At 51.4% G+C, this 21,558-nt stretch overlaps 1 protein-coding gene across 1 annotated transcript in view; it reads right to left on the bottom strand.

Annotated features, from left to right (window-relative positions):
* Positions 1–17,306, bottom strand: part of LOC144724777 (transmembrane channel-like protein 1) — a 72,818-nt gene extending 55,512 nt beyond the window's left edge. Inside the window, exons 1-5 of the mRNA XM_078604163.1 lie at positions 17,141–17,306; positions 15,874–15,984; positions 14,342–14,729; positions 13,780–13,920; positions 4,659–4,749 (exon numbers count right to left, since the gene is read on the bottom strand). Of these exons, the coding sequence (XP_078460289.1) occupies positions 4,659–4,749; positions 13,780–13,920; positions 14,342–14,729; positions 15,874–15,984; positions 17,141–17,306 (897 nt within the window). The remainder of the gene's footprint in view (positions 1–4,658; positions 4,750–13,779; positions 13,921–14,341; positions 14,730–15,873; positions 15,985–17,140) is intronic.
* Between the last annotated feature and the right edge of the window lie 4,252 nt (positions 17,307–21,558).

Raw genomic sequence — 21,558 nt, 5'->3', positions numbered from 1 at the left:
TACGCCACATCACATGCTGGACCTGCCACAGAATTGCCACTGCGAGACAACTTGCAGTAATATGCTCTTCACAAACATTTCACTCCACACCTGTCAACCAGGAAAATTCAGCCAGCTGCTCATATTAAACCAGCGAGCACATACACCGTATGCCCAGGCTGTGCATTCCTTATCAAACAACTACAATTCGAGGGCAAGCTTGAAATTTGTATTTTTTATGAAGCCAGGTGTCATTGCAGTTATGGCAGTTACATCACTTCGTGAAATGTCAACAGTGGTTGTTCTATGGATAAAATGGCCCCTCCCATATGGATGTGGAATTTCCACAGCTAATTCTGAGCAGTCAGCAGATATATGTGATGCGCCAATGTTTGAGCGTGGGGAAACGTAGATTAGAGCAGAACTCCAATAATAATATAAATAATCAGTCCGATAATATGAATCTTTGTAATTCGCGGATTGTTGGCAGTCCATGACTGCTCCCGTATACCATGGCACACCGCAGTCGAGTGAAAACGCTTCTACGGAGCCACAAACCGCGATCCATAGGGGTGGTCATGGTTTATGACCACTCCCATGCTGCAGGAGCGAAGCAGTGCTGACATTATTTGATTAGAGAACATTTTTTTGCATGTGTAATGTAGTAACTCCACGGGAGACGACTTCACGGGTAACACACTCTTTATTTTATCAAACTTGGTTACAGGTGACTAACACCTACTTTGTATCTCGGGTGACAAACACCCATTTAGCTACTTGGCGACTAACGCCCACTGAGCTACTCGGATGACCAACATCCACTTAGTACTCGGGTGACAAACACCCACTTAGCTACTTGGCGACTAACGCCCACTGAGTTACTCGGATGACCAACATCCACTTAGTACTCGGGTGACAAACACCCACTTAGCTACTTGGCGACTAACGCCCACTGAGCTACTCGGATGACCAACATCCTCTTAGCTACTTGGCGACTAACGCCACTGAGCTACTCGGATGACCAACATCCACTTAGTACTCGGGTGACAAACACCCACTTAGCTACTTGGCGACTAACGCCCACTGAGCTACTCGGATGACCAACATCCACTTAGCTACTCGGCGACTAACGCCACTGAGCTACTCGGATGACCAACATCCACTTAGCTACTCGGCGACTAACGCCACTGAGCTACTCGGCTTCACTAGGTCTTCAGCTCCGTCTTCGGGTCTTCAACTGGGTAACTCTCCCCGAGTGCTCTCGCGCGTCCCCCTTTATACCCTACCTGCGGACGTCGCTGCGAGCACCCACTTATTCGACCAATCGCCGGGCGCTGGCTACGATCCTCTTTTCCCACATCTCATCGTGCCTCACCACTCACTCCGCGCCGCCTCGTCATCTGTCACTCCCGGCGCGCGCGTCCACACCACGCCCACAACGCGTGCCCAACCCCGCACCCCGCGCCGCCCCGTGATCCATCACTGTCACAGTCGGCGCACGTCAATACCACCACTACATCACCCCCTACCACATAGCTCGCAGCCGCCCCGGCTGCTACAAAAATATACAAACCCTCCCTGTGTGCCCCGTAACACAACACAACAACAAGAACAACAACTAAGCTAACAACACAACACGACGCGAACACCACCATCCGCAACCCTCAACCAATGCCACCCCGACAATAGAACAATATATACAAACCGGCGAGTGACAATAGCAATGTGTATACAAAAAAAATAAATGGAAATTTTTTTTTTTTCCTTTCGACTCGTGCAGTGTCCCCTTTTCTTCCGAGCGTCCCTACAACGGGACATTACCCCGGCAGAGGGGAACACCGGGCGAGCTCGGTGTAGAGCACAAAAAAACCGTCCTCATGAAAATTGTTGAGACCTAGCCCGAGTCCGCCTTGCCGGTCCGTCGTACGGCACCAGACGCGGTTGAACGTCCGGTGGTGCCGGCGGTTCAGGAAGACATCGGCCAGGCATCGAGGACTCGTGCGTGCCCCGGGGTTCAGGCTCTCGACGGTCAGCAGCCGTCAAGCCCGAGGCACCGGGTTTTGTTGGGATGACTTGTGGCCCTGGTCGTCGTCCCGACGTGGTCCTGCGGCGCGCGGACGCGGGGCCCGGCACCCGGCTGCGACGTGACCCCGAAGGCCGCAGTTGTAGCAGACGACGGACGTCGTAGGTTTCGGTTGCTCCAGCTTGCGGGGCGAACGTGTGGGCGAACGACCTCCCGTTCTCCACTCCCCCGGACACGATGCAGCGAAGCCCCGCTCCTGCACCGCAGCTGGCTGAGGTTCGGCGATCGTGGCGGCCAGTGCCGCATTCCCCGGCCATTTGCAGACGACCCCCGGCTTGCGTTTGAGGACCTCGTACGCGTGAATGCTCGTGGCGATCGCCAGGGAGCAGATCTCCATCTCGTCTGCCACGTTGATGGGGACCCCCAACTCGTGGGCCAACACCAGCAGCTGCTCCGTCACCATGGCGTCCTTCCCCTCCTTATCCATGCGGGGAAAAGCCGCGTCCGCCAAGGCGAGCAGTGCCGTGCGGTAGGCTAGCGTCGTTTCCCCAGCCACCTTCCGCCGATCGTAGAACTGGTGGCGGCACGTGGAGGGCGGCCCGAACACCTTCGCCATCAGGTGTAGTGCGGCCTGGAGCGTAGAGCGGGACGACCTTGCAGCAGATGTGAAGGCTGCAAGCGCGTCGTCGTCAAGCATCGCTGGCAACGCACGCAGGGCAGTGGTGTCGGACCACCCCGACATCTCCTGATGAGCGAGGAACCTTCGTTGGAAGGCTCCCCAGTCGCCCCCATCCGCCTTGAACGCCGACAGCGCGGGCAATCTTTGCTGGAGGACCCGATCGTCGTCGACGTCGGAGAGATTTTCCCGCGCTCCGCTGGAGTTGTGTAAAATGTCGGCTCGGTTGTCAGGCGCAAAATGGAGGGCTCCGGCGCGCGCCGATGACGTGGGCTGCGCTGCGCGGAGGTGTCCGGCCACGTGGCGTCCGTCTTTCCCGCCAATCGGTGGCGGCCCCCCAAAAACGGCGGCAACTTCCAGGCTTTTGGCGCGAAGCGCCCTTTGGCGGGAATCCTCCACCGTCGCTTCCTCCACGACCCCCGCAGCCGTTTTTCCGCTCGCCGGAACGGAAATGTCGGCCAAGACAGCGGCGGCGGCGAGTAGCAACTCCGCCAAGCGGGCGTGCGCGTCCTGGAGGCCGGTGTCGGAGGCAAGCGGAGCGTCGGCCATCACCGCGAAGTGCTGCATCGGCGGCAACTCCTCGTCCTCTACTCCCGAGGTCGGTGTCCCCGGTACGCCGTCGTCATCCCGACCTCGCTCGTGGGTACGGGTAGTCTTCCTTGTGTCCATACTTCTTGAAGACAGGTTTACTTCTGACGCCAGTTGTAATGTAGTAACTCCACGGGAGACGACTTCACGGGTAACACACTCTTTATTTTATCAAACTTGGTTACAGGTGACTAACACCTACTTTGTATCTCGGGTGACAAACACCCACTTAGCTACTTGGCGACTAACGCCCACTGAGCTACTCGGATGACCAACATCCACTTAGTACTCGGGTGACAAACACCCACTTAGCTACTTGGCGACTAACGCCCACTGAGTTACTCGGATGACCAACATCCACTTAGTACTCGGGTGACAAACACCCACTTAGCTACTTGGCGACTAACGCCCACTGAGCTACTCGGATGACCAACATCCTCTTAGCTACTTGGCGACTAACGCCACTGAGCTACTCGGATGACCAACATCCACTTAGTACTCGGGTGACAAACACCCACTTAGCTACTTGGCGACTAACGCCCACTGAGCTACTCGGATGACCAACATCCACTTAGCTACTCGGCGACTAACGCCACTGAGCTACTCGGATGACCAACATCCACTTAGCTACTCGGCGACTAACGCCACTGAGCTACTCGGCTTCACTAGGTCTTCAGCTCCGTCTTCGGGTCTTCAACTGGGTAACTCTCCCCGAGTGCTCTCGCGCGTCCCCCTTTATACCCCACCTGCGGACGTCGCTGCGAGCACCCACTTATTCGACCAATCGCCGGGCGCTGGCTACGATCCTCTTTTCCCACATCTCATCGTGCCTCACCACTCACTCCGCGCCGCCTCGTCATCTGTCACTCCCGGCGCGCGCGTCCACACCACGCCCACAACGCGTGCCCAACCCCGCACCCCGCGCCGCCCCGTGATCCATCACTGTCACAGTCGGCGCACGTCAATACCACCACTACACATGTATTAGACTTGGATATCACATTCAAAAATGCAAATATCCTTAAATAGACACATATGACAGGTTTCCACCATTTTGGGTCTTAGAAAAGAACATGTATTTTGGATTAATTTATCTGCTAGTCATGTGTCGCGTTTGCCCTATAATCCGCAAATCTTTTGTGGAATCACCTGGGTCTATTTCTGCCCTTAATCCGTGGCACACCACGCCAGCGTAAATAAAACATTGCCATGGATTGTTTGGGTTGCACTTCTGCGGTGTGATGCAGATCATAGGTTCTGCCATGTAGTCCCCACATACCAACACGGGGTATCGGAGTTCTATGGTATTTATAAGTGTTTTAAGAGTTGTGATGTGATGAAAAACGCGACATCAAAGCAAATAGTATGACGTTTGTTGTTTGAATAACACACCTTGGTCATGAGCACCTTGTAGGCGTAGAGTTTCCGTCCTCGTCCCTTGCCCAGGGCTCCCTCGAACTTTTCCACAAACGTCTGTGCCTCCCTGCAACACAGCCAGCACGGAACTCACTACAACGTCACAGCACACACAATACACACACCGCACACCCCACACACAACACCAACAACCGCCATTCGCCACTAAGTGGTGGTGACGTCACCATGACGCTTGTGCCAGGCCATGTGCACCTTGAGGCCACGTGAAGTGTCGAACGCCCGCTGGCAGGATGTCACGGGGCAGACCCAGGTGCCACGGGTCAACTGACCGAGATGACTGGCTGATGCACCACCTGTGCCACCTACTGTGCCAACTTTCTGTGCTTTAGCCACCCGGCGCTCCGCTCGTTGTTGTGAGTGTCGCTCCTCTGCCCTCCGTTGTTGTTGGAGGGCGACTGCCTCCAACTGCCCAGTAGCATCCTTCACGAGCCTCCTCCACAGAGGCCGATCTTGACACTACTGGTACCAGTCATCGGCAAGTCCACTTAGCTCCACGTCCTCCGGTACCACGTCACTCCATCTCTTCTCTAGCCCGTGCCGCGCCCGTTTAGCCCCCTCGATCCGGCCAAACAAAAGATGTTTAGGCATGCGGTGGCTGGGCATGCGGGCTACATGGCCCAGCCAACGCAGCCTTGCCTGCCGGAGGAGCTCACCGATGGGACTTTGCCCAGATTGATCGTAGGCAGGCAAGCCTAAATGTTTCTAACCAGCTAAGATGTTCCATTAGGGGAGTCCACGTTTCGCAAGCGTAGAGAAGGGAGGGAATGACCGTGGCCGAGAAGACCTGAAGCTTCGTGCGGAGCGACAGACCAGGTAGCTTCCACACAGCGTTACGCAACCGATGAAAATATATTGCCGCTCGACTGATTCGGAGTGAGACCTCTGCTGTTAAACCGGAGCCGGTCATGAGCACACTGCCCAGGTATGGGAAACTCTCCACTCTCTCCACAACTGCCTCATCACCGATTGGGAGTTGTGGGGGTGGAGTGTCCGATGGTACAAAATACCCAGGCAGGTGCTTAGTTTTGGTGGGGCTGATGGTAAGGCCCCACCTCTTAGTGGCATGCTCCAGTTTCAGCAGCAGTGTCTCCAACTCCTCCTCTGAATGAGCAGCAATTACCAAATCATCGGCATTCATAACGTGGTTGACCAATAGGGAGCCATCCCTTGACCGCACCTGGGCATCGATCAGCCTCCCATTGTATCTGTACCAAATGGAAATTCCACCGGTACAGCTATTGAAGGCTTCATGAAGTACGTGGTCAAAATAAATGTTAAATAATGTGGGAGCCAGAGGACATCCCTGTCACACCCCAAGGTGTACAGGGAATGGCTCTGACTCCCGGTCACATAGTTTTACCCCGGCCCGCTCACCATCATGAAGGTCCTTAATGATCGTGCAACACAGCCAGCATGGAACCCACTACAGTGTTACACACCACCCAACAACACAGCCAGCATGGAACTCACTCGAAAGTCACACCCCACAGAGCACACCACCCAACAACACAGCCATCATAGCGGCCGTTTGTGAGATCACACTCATTGCAGATGAAAAACAACGTATACTGCACAATATACATGTCACAAGGTCATTTCAATGATGCCACTGATGCCACCACATCGCAGGTCCTCAACTGTATCTGACCCACACACACAGTTGGGGTGTTTTAGGCATGAGCAGTTATTGGTCCAAATCATGTCACTCCTAATTATAAATAATAATTTTCTGCGATCTTACATTGACATGCTAATCTTTCACAATAAAATGGCCACCTCCGGGACCTCGTCGTGGAGGTAGCGCTCTGATCTTACATTTACATGCAAATTTCTCACTTTTACATCACTAGCCCCGCCCACTTCGTTTATTACCCTTGGGCTACACCCATTTCAAACCTTTTAAACAGCCTGCCTCAGCAGCTTTTCCCCTCTTTTTTCTCCTGATGACGATTGCTTGTGTTGTGATTGAAACGTCGTAGTTTTCTGTTATTTTTGATTATTTTCTTTGAACCTATCTACGTGACTTTACCGAAAGACCCAAGAATATGAATTCCTGCAGTCACGAAAGCTTTAAGTCAATAATTTTCTGCTTTATTTGTAATTTAGTTTGACTATATAGTCATGTTTGAGATGTTACGATGTTTTTCACAGACTTTAAAATTATTATTTTCAACAATATGAAAAGCACATCTTCATTCGACCATTGTCCCCACAGCAGCAATGCAATGAGCATCACTCTGTACGAACTCAACAGTGGTTGTCATAAACTGACTTCTGACATATGAATGTGGAATTTCCATTACTGGCTCAGGGCTGCCAATGGATATTACTCCCACCGCACACTCATGTAAGCAGAGAGACACTTGGACTCTTATCTTCACTGGCGGAGCAAGTGGGGGTGGGTTGGCACATGCCCCCCCAATGATCCGATCGAAATCCCTAATTTCGATCAGATCATTGGGGTTTATTAGTAATAAATCGGCATTTGCGACCCCAACTGCCACTGTGTAGCATATTATTACATGTCAGGGACTCTATGAGATGATAGGACAATAGTCTGAGTCCATAATTGGCAATAAGTAACGGCAAAGCAGTTTAAGTGACTCGCAGAATTGTGGACAGTTGCGTATACATTACACGACTTCCCTGAAGGTAAACACCTTCAGCAAGCGCGATGCCGATCACACGCGGTTCGAATTCGACCCTAGATCAATAGCTGCGCCATCGCCGCACACGCGTCGAATAAAAAGCAAGGGACAAGTCCTTACTTACTAACAACTCCTATCATTTTTCATTGCCGGAGGGGTTGCCCACCCTACCTGAAAATCCTGTCTCCGCCATTGCTTTTCTTTATATACCTTCCTCCTGCAATGTTTCTGTAATTGCACGTGCATCTCCGATGCATTGTGTACTCCATGAGGATAATACTAGATTTAAAGCTTTCGTGATTGCAGGGATTCATCTTCTTGGTTCTTTCGGTAAAGTCACGTAGAAGGAAAGTAATAAAATAATAAAAATAAAACATAATAAAATAATTCTCACGACGTTTGGGCCACAACGCAAGCAGCCGTCCTCAGGTGAAGAACATGTCTGTCGATAAGACAGAGTCTGAATGACACGTCCTAGGCCTGGAGCGGCTATTTAAGCTGGGAGGGAGGAGGAAGAGCGCCTTGACAAAATAATTTGCATATGAAGAGGAATTTAGCATATTTATGGGAAATGCAGGAATGCGACTAGTGCTACTTGTGAAATGCGTAGGAGGTGGGCGGGGGGTTTTCAAAGTCATATTATGCCCATGCATTATGCAGGATTAGCAGCATCAAAGGGAGGGGGTAGGGGTAGCATTAATAAAGGGAAGGAATGTTAATAGTATGTAGCTGCAGTAACTAAACAACCACGTAAAAAGCTAAAGTATAAACGACATAGTATCATTAGTATGCTAAATATACTCTCAATAAGCTGAGCTACTAACCGTAAGTAATACATTACAATTCTAGGTCGCAAAAAAAATAATATGCTTCCAGCTAAACTTTTTAAAACATTTTCCTTACATCACACGGGTCTATCCCGTACTATATGCTGCCATAGACAAACCCAACATTAAATTGTATACTGTATTACTATACACTACCCTATGTCTTAGAATAATACATAGTGTAATATTACACTATGTATTATTCTACCCACCCAACTGTATACCACACTGCTGTAAATTCACTATACAATTACGATACTATATATTACCTTATACATTGTATTAAACATTACACTTTAATACTATTTATTATTATACAATATGCTATACACTATACCATTGACCGTCGCGTGAAAGGTACTAAGAGGAAGCAACGAAATATGTCAATGGGAGAGTGGTGGTAGGAAGCTTGCAGCGGAGCAAAGAATCCATTCCCTGCAGAGAATACAAGATATATAGTCAATGTCAGTGAGTGGAACGCGGTCTGAAAGTCTCCGTAAACGTGGACACAATCAGTTAAGATCCGAAATGGTTTATTACGTCCTTCCAATGATTGCTAAGCCGGAATCCATCTTCTCGGTTGAAATTGTCTCTGTGTTTGTATATGTGGATCGCCTCATGAACGAATCTCTCATGGTAGCCAGATGGCTTGCAGAGAACCTCTGTCTTGGAGAAGTCAATATCATGTGAACCCACTGAATTGTAACAACGATCTGCCACGGCTAAGGTGTTTGTCCTACCGTGTTTCAAGTCTGCTTTATGTTCACGGATGCGGTCCGAGACATGTCGTTTGGTTTCTCCAATGTAACTGCTACCACAGAGGCAACTTAGTTTGTAGACATCAGGGTACTACTGTATGTCTGGAACCACATCTTTTACAGACGGGACCAGATCACGGATTTTATGTACTGTGTTGAATCGGACCTGGATCTTGTGTTTAATCAGGATTTTGGAGATCTTTTTTGTGACCCCAGCAATGTAGGGTAAGGTGATGGTCTTGAGAGGCTCCTCAACAGGATCCTTCTTGATGGTTGGAGTGATGGCTTTGCGGATTGTGTAGTCGGAGTAACCATTAGCCTTAAGAGCTTGGCGTACTTGTTTGAGTTCACTGGCAATGTGTTCCTGGTCGGAAATGCATTGGGCTCTATGGTATAGAGTCTTGATGAGGTAATTCTTCTGGGATGGATGGTGGTGGGAATCCGGTTTTAGGTAAGCATCCGTATGGGTGGCTTTCCGGTAGACAGAGTGGCTCATTGAACCATCAGGTCTCCTTTTAATTAGGACATCCAAAAAGGGTAGCTTGCCATCTTTTTCGACTTCCATGGTGAATCTGATGGCTGGGTGTATGGAATTGATCTGGTCGAGAAATTGGTCTAGAGCAGGCCGGCCATGTGGCCAGATGACAAAAGTGTCATCTACGTACCTCTTCCATAAGGTCGGGCGTAGAGTGGCAGTCTGGATGGCGTCAGTCTCAAATTTCTCCACGAAGACGTTGGCTACAACCGGAGATAGAGGGGAGCCCATTGGGGTGCCCTCAGTTTGCTTGTAGAAAGTACCATTCCAGGTGAAGTATGTATTGGTTAAGCAGTGTCTCACCAGGGGGGGTACCCCAGCATTCAGTCCTTGATGAACTAAGTCTTCAATGATTGCGATGGTGTCAGGTACAGGAACTTTGGTGAATAAGAAAACCACATCAAAACTGACAAGCAGGTCGTCTGGGGACAGGGAAATCCCCTTGATTGTCGATACCAGGTCAGTAGAGTTTAGTACCGCAGAGGTGGTTTTTCCAGTGAAAGGCAGTAGGATTTCAGACAAAAAACGAGCCAGTTTGTATGTGGGGGAGTTGATCGTAGAGACAATGGGACGAAGAGGTGTATCTTCTTTATGTATCTTTGGCAAGCCGTATAATCTTAGTGGCCTGGCTGCAGAAGGTTTCAACGAGAACTGTTTGGTCTGATCAATTAATGCAGTTGAATCAGAAATGATTTGGTTGGTTTTAGAGACGAGGCTGTTGGTGGGGTCTCTTTTTATTTTTGTATAGCTGCCATCGTTGAGTAGTTCTTGAATTTTGTTGTTGTATTTTATGTTGTCCATGATGACAGTGGCATTGCCTTTGTCAGCTGAGAGGATGACAATGTCATCCCTCTTTTTTAATTGAGCTAATTCAAAACGCTCATCTTTGCTGATGTTGCTAGCTGGCATCTTAGCGTTTTTGAGGGTTGCAGAGATTTCAGATCTTGCTACGTCTGCAGAGATGTGACTCAGGCCCTTGAGAGCTACATCTACTCTAGCAATTATATCATTAACTGGTATGTGTCTAGGTGTGACTGCAAAGTTTAGTCCTTTAGCTAAAACGGATTTCAGACCTTCAGAAATAGAACTGTTACTGCGATTAATTACGACTTTGTTAACGTCTAGTTTTTCAATGTGTGGGTCCGGTCTCTTGTTTGAGAGGCGGTTGAATTTGGAAATCAAGTTGCTCTTACATTTGGTCGACATAGCGGCAGCTGAAGAGGCAGTCATTTTGTCTACATGTTCCCAATCCGATGTGGACATTGTTGCACTCAAAGATAAGTGTGATTTGTAGAGTGTTTTGTCTAACTGATCTAGATCGGTGCGCGTAAGTCTGATTTTCTCTGAGATAACAGCTAAGCTAGTTCTAGACAGAATTCGTTTAGCATTAGAAGAAGTTACAGCAACAGATGTTAGTGTAAATGCGTTTGGTATTACCTTAGAGTCGCGGGATCTCTTCAGAAAGGTGAGAGACTCGATTAGCTGAGCCTTCTTATCACGGAGCGTGTTGAAGGATCTCAAAGTTACGTGGAATCCCTCCCCGTAGAGGCGGTTGACATATTTCGTTGCTTCCTCTTAGTACCTTTCACGCGACGGTCAATGGTATAGTGTATTGCATATTGTATAATAATAAATAGTATTAAAGTGTAATGTTAAATACAATGTAAAAGGTCATACATAGTATCGTAATTGTATAGTGAATATACAGCATTGTGGCATACAGTTGGGTGGGTAGAATAATACATAGAATAATACATAGTGTAATATTACACTAAGACATAGGGTAGTGTATAGTAATACAGTATACAATTTAATGTTGGGTTTGTCCATGGCAGCATACAGTACGGGATAGACCCGTGTGATGTAAGGAAAACGTTTTAAAAAGTTTAGCTGGAAGCATATTATATTTTTTGCGACCTAGAATTGTAATGTATTACTTACGGTTAGTAGCTCAGCTTATTGAGAGTATATTTAGCATACTGATGATACTATGTAGTTTATACTTTAGCTTTTTACGTGGTTGTTTAGTTACTGCAGCTACATACTATTAACATTCCTTCCCTTTATTAATGCTACCCCTACCCCCTCCCTTTGATGCTGCTAATCCTGCATAATGCATGGGCACAATATGACTTTGAAAACCCCCCGCCCACCTCCTACGCATTTCACAAGTAGCACTAGTCGCATTCCTGCATTTCCCATAAATATGCTAAATTCCTCTTCATATGCAAATTCTTTTGTCAAGGCGCTCTTCCTCCTCCCTCCCAGCTTAAATAGACGCTCCAAGCCGTGTCATTCAGACTCTGTCTTATCGACAGACATGTTCTTCACCTGAGGACGGCTGCTTGCGTTGTGGCCGAAACGTCGTGAGAATTATTTTATTATGTTTTATTTTTATTATTTTATTACTTCCCTTCTACGTGACTTTACCGAAAGAACCAAGAAGAGGATAATACTGTGCGCACTCTAGCATAATTAGTGCATTGGCAAGTATAGATTGGGATAAGGAATGAGTATCCAGGTATTTTCACCGGGCTTGAGAGCACTGGTGTGTTTTGGGCAATTCCAAAGTGGAGCAGTACGAGGGAAAAAGCAGAAAGCAGAAAAGATTGTGAGCTGCAGTGTTCTAAGTGAGTGAGTGATTGGGTGGGTGTTAAGTGAGTGGGTGTGTTGTTGTGACCTGCAGTGTGGTGAGTGATTGAGTAATTAGTGAGTGTATTATGACCTGCAGTGTAGTGAGTGAGTGATTGAGTGGTAAGTGATTTGGTGTGTTGTTGTGACCTGTAGTGTGGTGGCCTCAAGGTGCACATGGCCTGGCACAATCGTCGTGGTGACGTCACCGCCACTTAGTGGCGAATGGCGGTTGTTGTTGTTGTAGTGTGGTGGATGAGACAAAACAGCCTGATAGACCGAGTCCATATCAAAACCCATCTCTTCTCCCTTGCCTATCCTATTGCTACTCCCTGTCCCGGCCCGCCCAGCTACGACCAGGCCTACCCCAACCCCAATCACTAACCCATCACTATCCCAACCCCTATCACTACCCCAACTTCTGTCACTACCCCAACCCCTATCACTACCCCAACTCTTGTCACTACCCCAATCCCAATCACTACCCTTATCACTACCCAACCCCTATCACTACCCCGACCCCTATCACTACCCTTATCACTACCCCAACCCCTATCACTACCCCAACCTCTATAACTACCCCAACCTCTATCACTACCCCAACCCCTATCACAACCCCAACCCCTATCACTACCCAACCCCTATCACTATCCCAACCCCTATCACTACCCCAACTCCTATCACTACCCAACCCCTATCACTACACCAACCCCTATCACTACACCAACCCCTATCACTACACCAACCCCTATCACTACACAACCCCTATCACTACCCCAAACCCTATCACTACCCCAACTCCTCCTTGCTGTCACCATAGCTACACCACCGCTTTTAATAACCCCACTCTTTATGTGAACCGCTATCATCTAATGTACAATTTTATAATTCTTTTAAAGTGCCTTTTACAAAGGCGCTCTCTATATATACGATTAGGTGGAGGTTACACGTGAACAGTAACCATGATACTGTCGTAGCGGTTGAAGAGTGACAAGGAGGCGACTGACTGCCAGTGAATCGGTGAGTGGAGTGAATCAGCGAGTGGAGTGACTCAGTGAGAACTGGATCATCAATCACTCCGACTGCTATACGTTGAATATAAATCACAGCGAGGTAGGAGCTGGGTGCTCCACCCATGGGCGCAGCCACCTGTGGGTGCCCTCCTTTCTCCAGACTCACTTTTATAGAAATAGCTAGGAATGTTTTTTTGTAGGCTACCACTAAAGATGTTATTTTAGTTGCACCGTGTATTGGGTTTAGAGGAAGACAGTCTCACAGTGACAGTTATTAATTTAAAAAAAATGTTTAAAGGTACAATACGACTCATAATTAAGTTATCGTGCGTCTTGCTTTCATGCCGGCCCCATCGGTCTTGGATATCCTCAAAGGGGGTGGATCGCGCAACTTCACGTTGCTCTGTTAACACGATAGCCAGATGCGTTAGTTGGGCTTGGTCCATGGTAGACCGCAGGTCATTTTTAAAGAACACATTTTAATAATTACTTATTTTTCTTGACATGTTTGTACTTGTGTTATTCGGGGACCTCTTGTGGTTGACTGGGCCCCTATGTGTCGCATACCGCTGCTGCACACCCCCAAGCGTAGCTGCGTCCCTGGCTCCATCCACCCTAACACGCAGTGAAATGACACCCTTGGGCACTTGATGCGGAGAGGCACCTTAGTGTTTGTAGACGCCGTTTCATCCGCCAGGGTTTGTTCCGTAGCGTGCTGATGAGCTTCTTTTGCTCTTCCACCTGTTCCATCAGCTTCTCCAGCTCCTCCGCTGACAGAGATATCTCACTCTCTGAGCCGCTGTCACTAACATCGGGAATGCAACGGAGTCACGGCTCAGAACAGTAACGCGAGGGATAGCGCAACACAAGTTCACCGCAAAGGGAAACCGGAATAAGGGATAGCGGTGTCTCGAATGAGTTTCAATTAAGAGAGAAATTATACAAATTACGAGAACCACTGTGTGAACACATAGGTGGCCTGATTCACGTACAAGTTGGTTGTATGGCTTTGTGTAATGATAATTATACCAACATTATAGCGCTGTTAAAGTCTATGTTTAGTTGCTGTTGTCAATGTTGTATCCTCCCGAGAGATATGTACAAATGATGATGTACAAGTACCAAATATAACATGGGATGAACCATTGTACTCCAAGGAGGTTATTCTAATGTACGTGCCGAGGCTCTACTGAAACCTGACATTGTGTGTGTGCTTTAACTCTCACTTGGAAGCGTCTTTATTTTTCTTCTTGCCCTTCTCTTTCTTGCTGCCCTTCTTCCCTCGCTGCTTGCCACCCGTGCTGTCCTCATCCTCACTCTGCTCCTCCTCCTCTTCCTCCGAGTCGTCTTCGTCGTCACTCTGCTGCTGTCGCCTCTGCCTCGCTTTGCTGCCCCTGCCCCTGTCGCGACCCTGCCCTCTCCTGCCCTTGCGCTGGGCCCTCGCGTCCTTGCGCGGCGGCGGCGGCCGCTTCCGTCGTTTACGGGGAGCGTCCTCGCTCTCGCTGCTGCGCTCCTCCCCGTCGACGGCTCCGTCTTCTTGCTCCGCGTCGCTCTCGTCATCCTCCTCCTCCTCGCTGTCGGAGCCCTGCTCATTCGCGTCAACCTCAATGCTCACTTCCGGACACAGCGCAACATCAACAAGTCATTTCGTTCGTCGAAGCGTATGGCAAAGCAGCTTCTTGGGTGTTTTATTGGCGTGGTGACATGGTCCAGCGGTAGTGTGTTGCAGAGGTTCGTGGTTCGATTCTGGCAGACTGCCCTGGTTATTACTGTGGGGTGTACTGACCATAGAAAATGTACCGTCTGCTTCAGAGTGGATGTTAACAATCCACTGATGTAATTTGAAAGGAGTAAGCCATTTTCTGCTGGGCATCTGTGAAAACTGCTGAATATCTGTGAAAAACAGCTTCACAGCTCATCGGATTTCTACAGGATAAAGATTCTGATTTTGAAATTCGAAAACTACCAATACATTACTCAATTGTGTTAAAAATTTCAATCATCGCTCCCGACTGGCAGACTCATGTCCGATTGCAGGCCAGGTAATGAGTCAACGTGTGCCTACTTATACGTGACTTTACCGAAAGAACCAAGAAGATGAATCCCTGCAGTCACGAAAGCTTTAAATCGAAATAAATTAGTATATTTAGTAGTAATATGTTTGATTATTGACGGGGTTTTGTATGTTACTCAATAGCTACGTTTAGGTAACCATTCATATGCCATAATAAACGTTTTTGGGTTAGATCGCGTTATTTATAAATGTGTCATAACTCTCCACCACCCGACACGGCCAATCAGCAAAAAAGTGTCATGTTGACAAAAGACTAATAGTTCACTACTTTAGCCCACCGGTGTGTTGAAGTGTGAAACCACAACATTTTCAATTTTTGAGTACGCTGTTTCGCTGGTAATTGTGATTTAAAGTTTTTATTCACTTCTCAGCGGAAATAACAAAGAAACCCAAAGAAAGCAACACTTGGAGTAACATTTCATCCCGGACGTCTCGACAGGCCCCTTCCGATCTTCGTTCCATCCGCGGGTGCCCCCACCTACAATACGACAAAGGCCTGCCTCCTCAACACCCACCGCCCCGCTCCCCTTTCCCCACCATCGTCACCATTCACCCTCGCAATGCTCCTTCGCATCGCCCTCCCCCCCTTCCCTTCAAACTTCTCACATTCACAGACGCCATGGTAAGTTCAATGTCGGGATGTGTCTCAGTCCGACTCCGCCCTCTCCGCTCGCCCTCCGTAACAGCTTTCGTTCACCAGCTCCCGCAGCTTCATCTTGCCCCTTGCTCTCAGAGGTTTTCCCTTGCGCCGGCTCCCCACCATTTCCTCCATCCCCTCCCTCGAGGCCTCCATGTCTGGCGAAGAGTCCGAGGGTTCAGTGCTGCCTGAAGGGGTGACTTTTTTGGAGCTCTCTGTAGCTTCCTTTTCCTTCCAGTTGGTCCCTCCCATGTCTCGCTGCCGCCTTCCCCCTGCTGTCGTTCCCCTTTTCCTTCATCCTCCTCTACCGCCTCCGCCCAGTCTTCCACGGTCGTCTCGGAGATACTGCCCATGCCGTCGCTCCCCTCCCCCGCCAGCCCCCCCTCCTGCTCGCTCGATGTCGATTCCTCTCTTTCCGCGGGCCTCTCTCCTACTCCCGCTCCGCCCGTCGCCGGTGGCCGCTGCTCGGCCACCTCCCCTCGCTCTTCCCTCTCCAATTCCCTATCCGGCCCCAGTCTGGTCCCGCCCCCCTCCTCATCCCCCGCCCCCCCCCCCCATACGCCCTAACCCTGTTGGCATACGATTCCGGACAGTTTCTGTACAGATGTTCTCTGCTACCGCAGAGATTATATTGTGCCGAGACACTGCATTCTTCCACCACGTGGTCCAGTGCCTTGCATCTATAGCAGACCCTCGCCTCGCATGCTGTGGCCAGGTGTCCGCGTCCCCCACACCTCCTACACAGTTTGGGCTGTCCCGCATATACAACATATCCCCGGCTGCCTCCTATATTTAGGGCACTCGGGATGTGGCTCAGGGCCCCCCCCCCTGTCTTCAGCCGCACCCTCCATTGTCTAGCCCCTGTTGGCTCTATTTGTAACAAGCCCATCACTATTGACCGTACAAAGGTCGCCCGGTCGATGGTCACCTCCTCCGCCACCTCATCCTTCATCGCCACTCTGACGCTGTTATGTCGTCTGATGTGAGGTGGTGTTAGGCTCGCCCCTGCCCCGCCTCGCCACCCCCCCCACGCTCGTTCCCGGGGCCTCCCAGCCCCCACCAGTCCAGCGTCCACTGCCACCTTCTCCCCCCGGGCCTCCCACAGCCCCAGGGTTGCTGGCGTCTCCCTGGCCTCGTGCCCCACCCTCCGCTCTGGGGCACCCGCCCCTCTGCCCCCTGGCACCATACCTCTTCCTCCTCGGCCCCCCTCGCCCACCCCATCAACTCCCGCCCTCCCCTCCATTTCCGCCACCTGCCCCCTCTGCCGTGCCTCTGCCACCCTCCTCTCAACCCCTCGCCGTGCCTCCCCCTCACCTCCCCCTGCCGCCGGCAGGTCAGCCTGGTTGCTCCAGTCCCCCCCGGCGCCACAGGTGGTGTCGGTGGCCCTCTGCTCTCTCCGCATCTCCGTCTTGCCTCCTGCAATCGCAATCTGGCCGACTCGGTCGTCCCGGGCTCCCTCAACAGTGCAGGTGGCGTCCATTGCTCTTGGCGCTCACCCTGCCTCCTTTTCGTCTGCTGCGACCGCTAGCTGGGCGGCTCGGTCGGCCCGGTCTCCCTCGGCAACTCGGGTGGCACCCGTGGCCCTCGACTCTCGCCATGTCCCCTCCTCGTCCGCTGCGATTTCCATCTCGACGCTCCAGCAGTCCCAGCCTCTTGGCAGCGTGGTCATCCCTGGCCCCACGGCCAGGGCCCTCGCAGGCCTCGGAGCTGGTGGCTAAGTCTCGCGGGTGATCACTGTGACGAAAGCAGCTTGAGGTCCGGACGGGCTGGAAGGATCACCTAAGTGCTCCTGGTGTCTCCCCTGGCAAGCCAGGATAGTTGCACCCCTCCTCATCGGGCAATTCGCCAGAATGGTGAGGCTCTGCTCTTGCTCCCGGTCTTAAATATAGCAGCAGCAGGGTGACGTCATCATTTAACTCATCAGGTGCAACGATTTGAGGCGGAGGGGGGGGTTATCGTAATTATATACTAGATTGGTAATCAGGCAATTGCTACGATGTGAGTTGTAGATTAGTAATCAGTTGCAATGTGTGTTATTGTAATTATATGCTACGTTAGTAATCAGTTAATTAGTATGTGTTTTCCCTATAAGGAATTGTAATATGTATTATTTAATAATACGCTTCCAGGCCGCACTAAGCCTGTAGCTGTCTGAGCGATTAAAGTTATTTCTGTTTCTCTCAATTTCAATGGATTCTCTAATTAGTCTTTGCCAGTAGTAATTCGTTTTACACAACACTTCAACGTTATCAAAATCAATTGAGTGTCCCTGTTGGTAAGCATGTTCTGCCACTGCCGACAGTTGTGTTTGAGATAATTTAATATTTCTTTGGTATTCTTTTAGCCTTACACTTGTAATATGAAGAGATGCACCTGGGGGGTAACTGGGCCATAGTGATAGGCTCTGCCGGCCTCAGCCCGCAGCCAATGGGACGTCGAGCCAGGGGCGTAGCCTGTGGCTCCATGGCAACATCTGGAAGGTTCCAGGGGGCGAGGCTGATGATTGGCTGCGTGGTATCACGTGGGCCAGGTGTTATAAGGGGTGGAGAGAGACAGCTCCGGGTCAGTGTGGAGAGAGGCTGAGGAGGAACCACGTCTGTGTCACCGGCACGCCAGCGACCACGTGGCGGGCCGGAGGTTGTCTCCGACACACACCGTCAACCAGCGGTGTGGGGAAGTGAGGCAGCGAGAGGACGCCACGCTCGGGGAATGGAGTAACAGGGAAAAGAGGAACCCAACGTGTGAGGGGGCTGTGAATGAGGAACGAATAAAGAAAAGACACGGTCTCGTCTGGAGCGGATTTATTACATTGGTGTCAGAAGTGACTTTTGAGACCGCTTGGGCCAAGAACAACGATGTCCAGGCACCTCAAGAAGAAGAACCCACCGGATCCGCTGATGGATGACGACGATGACTCCCTCGACCAGAGCTTGCTGCATCACGGGGCGACGGCCCCGCTGGCGGCGACCGCTGCTGCGTCGGGCGCCGCGCTGCACGGAGAGGCTGGCGCGGATGCGACTATGGCTGCGGATGAGGGTTGGCGGCGGGTGGCGGAGCAGATTGAATCTCTCCGCATGGTGCTGCTGAACCTCGTCACTTTGGTCGCGTCGTCTGCTGCCCCGGGACGGCCTTGGGATGTGGTGCCGAGTGCGGACGACCAGGGCCTCCCTCGGTGGGTCTCGGAGGAGACGGCCGCCATTACGCCCGCCGCGTGGAGTGAGCCCGCCATCTTGGGTGCGGTCGCAGGCGCGCCGCCTGTGGCCGCCATTTTAATAGCGCCACGTGCCGCGCGGGTGGCGGGAGCGGGCACGCCCAGAGACGACGACGGTGGACGCAGCCATCGCCTCCCCAACATTAAGGAATTTGTTGCCGGTGGTGACTGGACCGCCTTTACTTGGCGGTTTGAGTCCGCTTATTGATCGGTGCCGTGGACGGAGGCCGAGGCGTTGGACGCTTTGCCCACACTGCTGGACGACGTGTCGTTGGCGGTGTTCCACTCCATCCCGGCCGACAAGAAGAAGACACTGAAGGACGCGTTGTCTGAGATGGCGGAGGTTTACGAGCCGCCTTCGGCCGCTCACAGGAAATTTATGCAACGGCGTCGGGGCCCCGAAGAAACGCCTCTGGCGTATCGCGGTGCACTGTTGGCGCTCGTGATGGCCGCCTACCCCGATTCCTCCGCCGACCTTCTCGATCCTCTCATCCTTACGAGGATGGTCGAACTGTCGCAAGAAATGGGGATCTCGCTGCCCGTGTATGGCCATGGGCTGCTGACGTCCCGCTGGGCGGCTCGGTGTTTGGACGCCAAGTTCAACTTGCGCCGTTGGGAGCAGATGGCTGCGTGGACGGGGGACCCGGACAAGGATGGCGAACCGCTGGGATGGGCCCCGTCTCGTGTCTTTCACATTCCGGACGGGTCCAGCGACGACGACTTGGCGGCCGCCGCTTCTCGCTGGGTGCCGCAGCGCCAGTCGGGGTTGTGACGTGACGGTGCCGGGATGCCGCGGGCCCGAAGGCCGGCCGCGTCGGCACCGGCCAGCGGCATCTTCATGCTTTAAGTGTGGCCGCTTGGGCCACTTCGCTCGAGATTGTCGGCGCTGTTCCAGTCATCCGCTGCCTCCATCGACTCTCCCTCCATCCTCTCCCCCGGAGGCGGATCGCAATTCTGCTTGGGCAAGTCGGCATGCATCAGACACCTGGCATATCCCAACACCTCATGCATCCCTTCACACCGCGGGGGGCCTATCTGATGATAATTGTGGATACGTAGATTCGGCGCGCACACTATTACCCAGTGGAAGAAATTGGCTCGGCGGGTGGTCGTAGCTGCGTCGGGGTCTTCTACGGTGCCGGGCATCATTCAAAGGGTGGACGTTCGTATTTTGGTAGACACCGGCGCATCGGCCACCATCATTTCCTATGTTATTTTTCACCTGCTGTCCATCCCTGCTGCGCGGGTTCAGCCGGCTTTTGACAAATGTATTGCCGCGAAAGGGGGTAGCATGGGTATCATTGGGCGGGTGGAGGTCCATATTGCCATATGGAACATTGCCACGTCAGGTTCGGTCCTTATCTCGTGGTCATTAGCGGTTCCCTGTCTGTTGGGCACCGATTTTCTTCGTCGGATGCCTGTTAAGATCCTTGTGGATCAGGGCTGTTTAGAAATGCCTGAAGGACGTAAACTGTGGTTCCTACCGTCCCTGTTGGGCCGCCCACCTCCAGAACCCGCCGTTCACGCGCTTGCCGATGTCGCAGTAGAGATCCCTCCTGGTACGCAGATGCTCATCTCATTGCGTTACCGTAAATGGCTGGAGGTTGCGGATGGAACGGCAGGTGTTTTGCTATCCCCGTCGAATTCCTTGGCTAAGGCTTTCTCTCTTGTCGCGGCTCAAACCATTGTTCGGGCCGGACAAGCCCCATTCTTGCAAGTGTTGAATGGGGGCCCAGAACGGGTAGTCGTTCCGGCAGGTGCGGTTTTGGCCCATGCCACTACCGCCTTTACTGGCCTCGACGGGGACCGCCCGCGTGGGTTGGCTGCGGGCGTATCTCGTACTGTTGATTCGGACGATAGATGGATCGCCGAATTGTGCCGGGAGAATTCGTCCCTGTCCCTTCCGCAGCGTGACGTGCTGCACTCACTGCTGTCGCAGTACGCGGACGTCTTTAGCAAAGATGATTTTGACTTGGGTCGTACCTCGCTCTTGTTACACCACATTGACACTGGTGCGGCAGGTCCAATACGTATGAACTCACACCGCATGAGTTCTGCGGAAAGGGAGCATGTGCGTGGCGTGGTGGATGACATGTTGACGGCTGACATTATATCGCCGTCCAACAGCCCTTGGGGCGCCTCGGTTGTGTTAGTTAAAAAGGACGGCGGACTTCGGTTCTGCATTGATTTTTGCCGGTTGAATAAAATATCCGTGGCAGATGCTTACCCCCTGCCATGGATGGACGATTCTTTGGACGCCTTGTCGGGGGCTAAATTTTTCTCTACCCTGGACTTCTCGTCGGGCTTTTGACAGCTTCCCCTCGATGATGCGTCGAAGCCAAAAACGGCGTTTCGCACGCCGCAAGGCTTGTTCGAATTTAACTGCCTTCCCATGGGCTTGAATGCCGCGCCCGCGACGTTCCAACGCCTGATGGAGTTGGTATTGGCAGGACTACAGTGGGATGCGTGCCTAATATACTTGGATGCCGTTATTGTCTTTAGTCGCACTTTCGAAGAACAC

Source organism: Lampetra planeri, chromosome 21 (assembly GCF_965212315.1).
Source record: "Lampetra planeri chromosome 21, kcLamPlan1.2.h2, whole genome shotgun sequence".
In the NCBI taxonomy this organism is placed as follows: Eukaryota; Metazoa; Chordata; class Hyperoartia; order Petromyzontiformes; family Petromyzontidae; genus Lampetra; species Lampetra planeri.
Note: the sequence above shows the minus strand (reverse complement) of the source record. Positions and strands in the feature narration are given on the sequence as shown.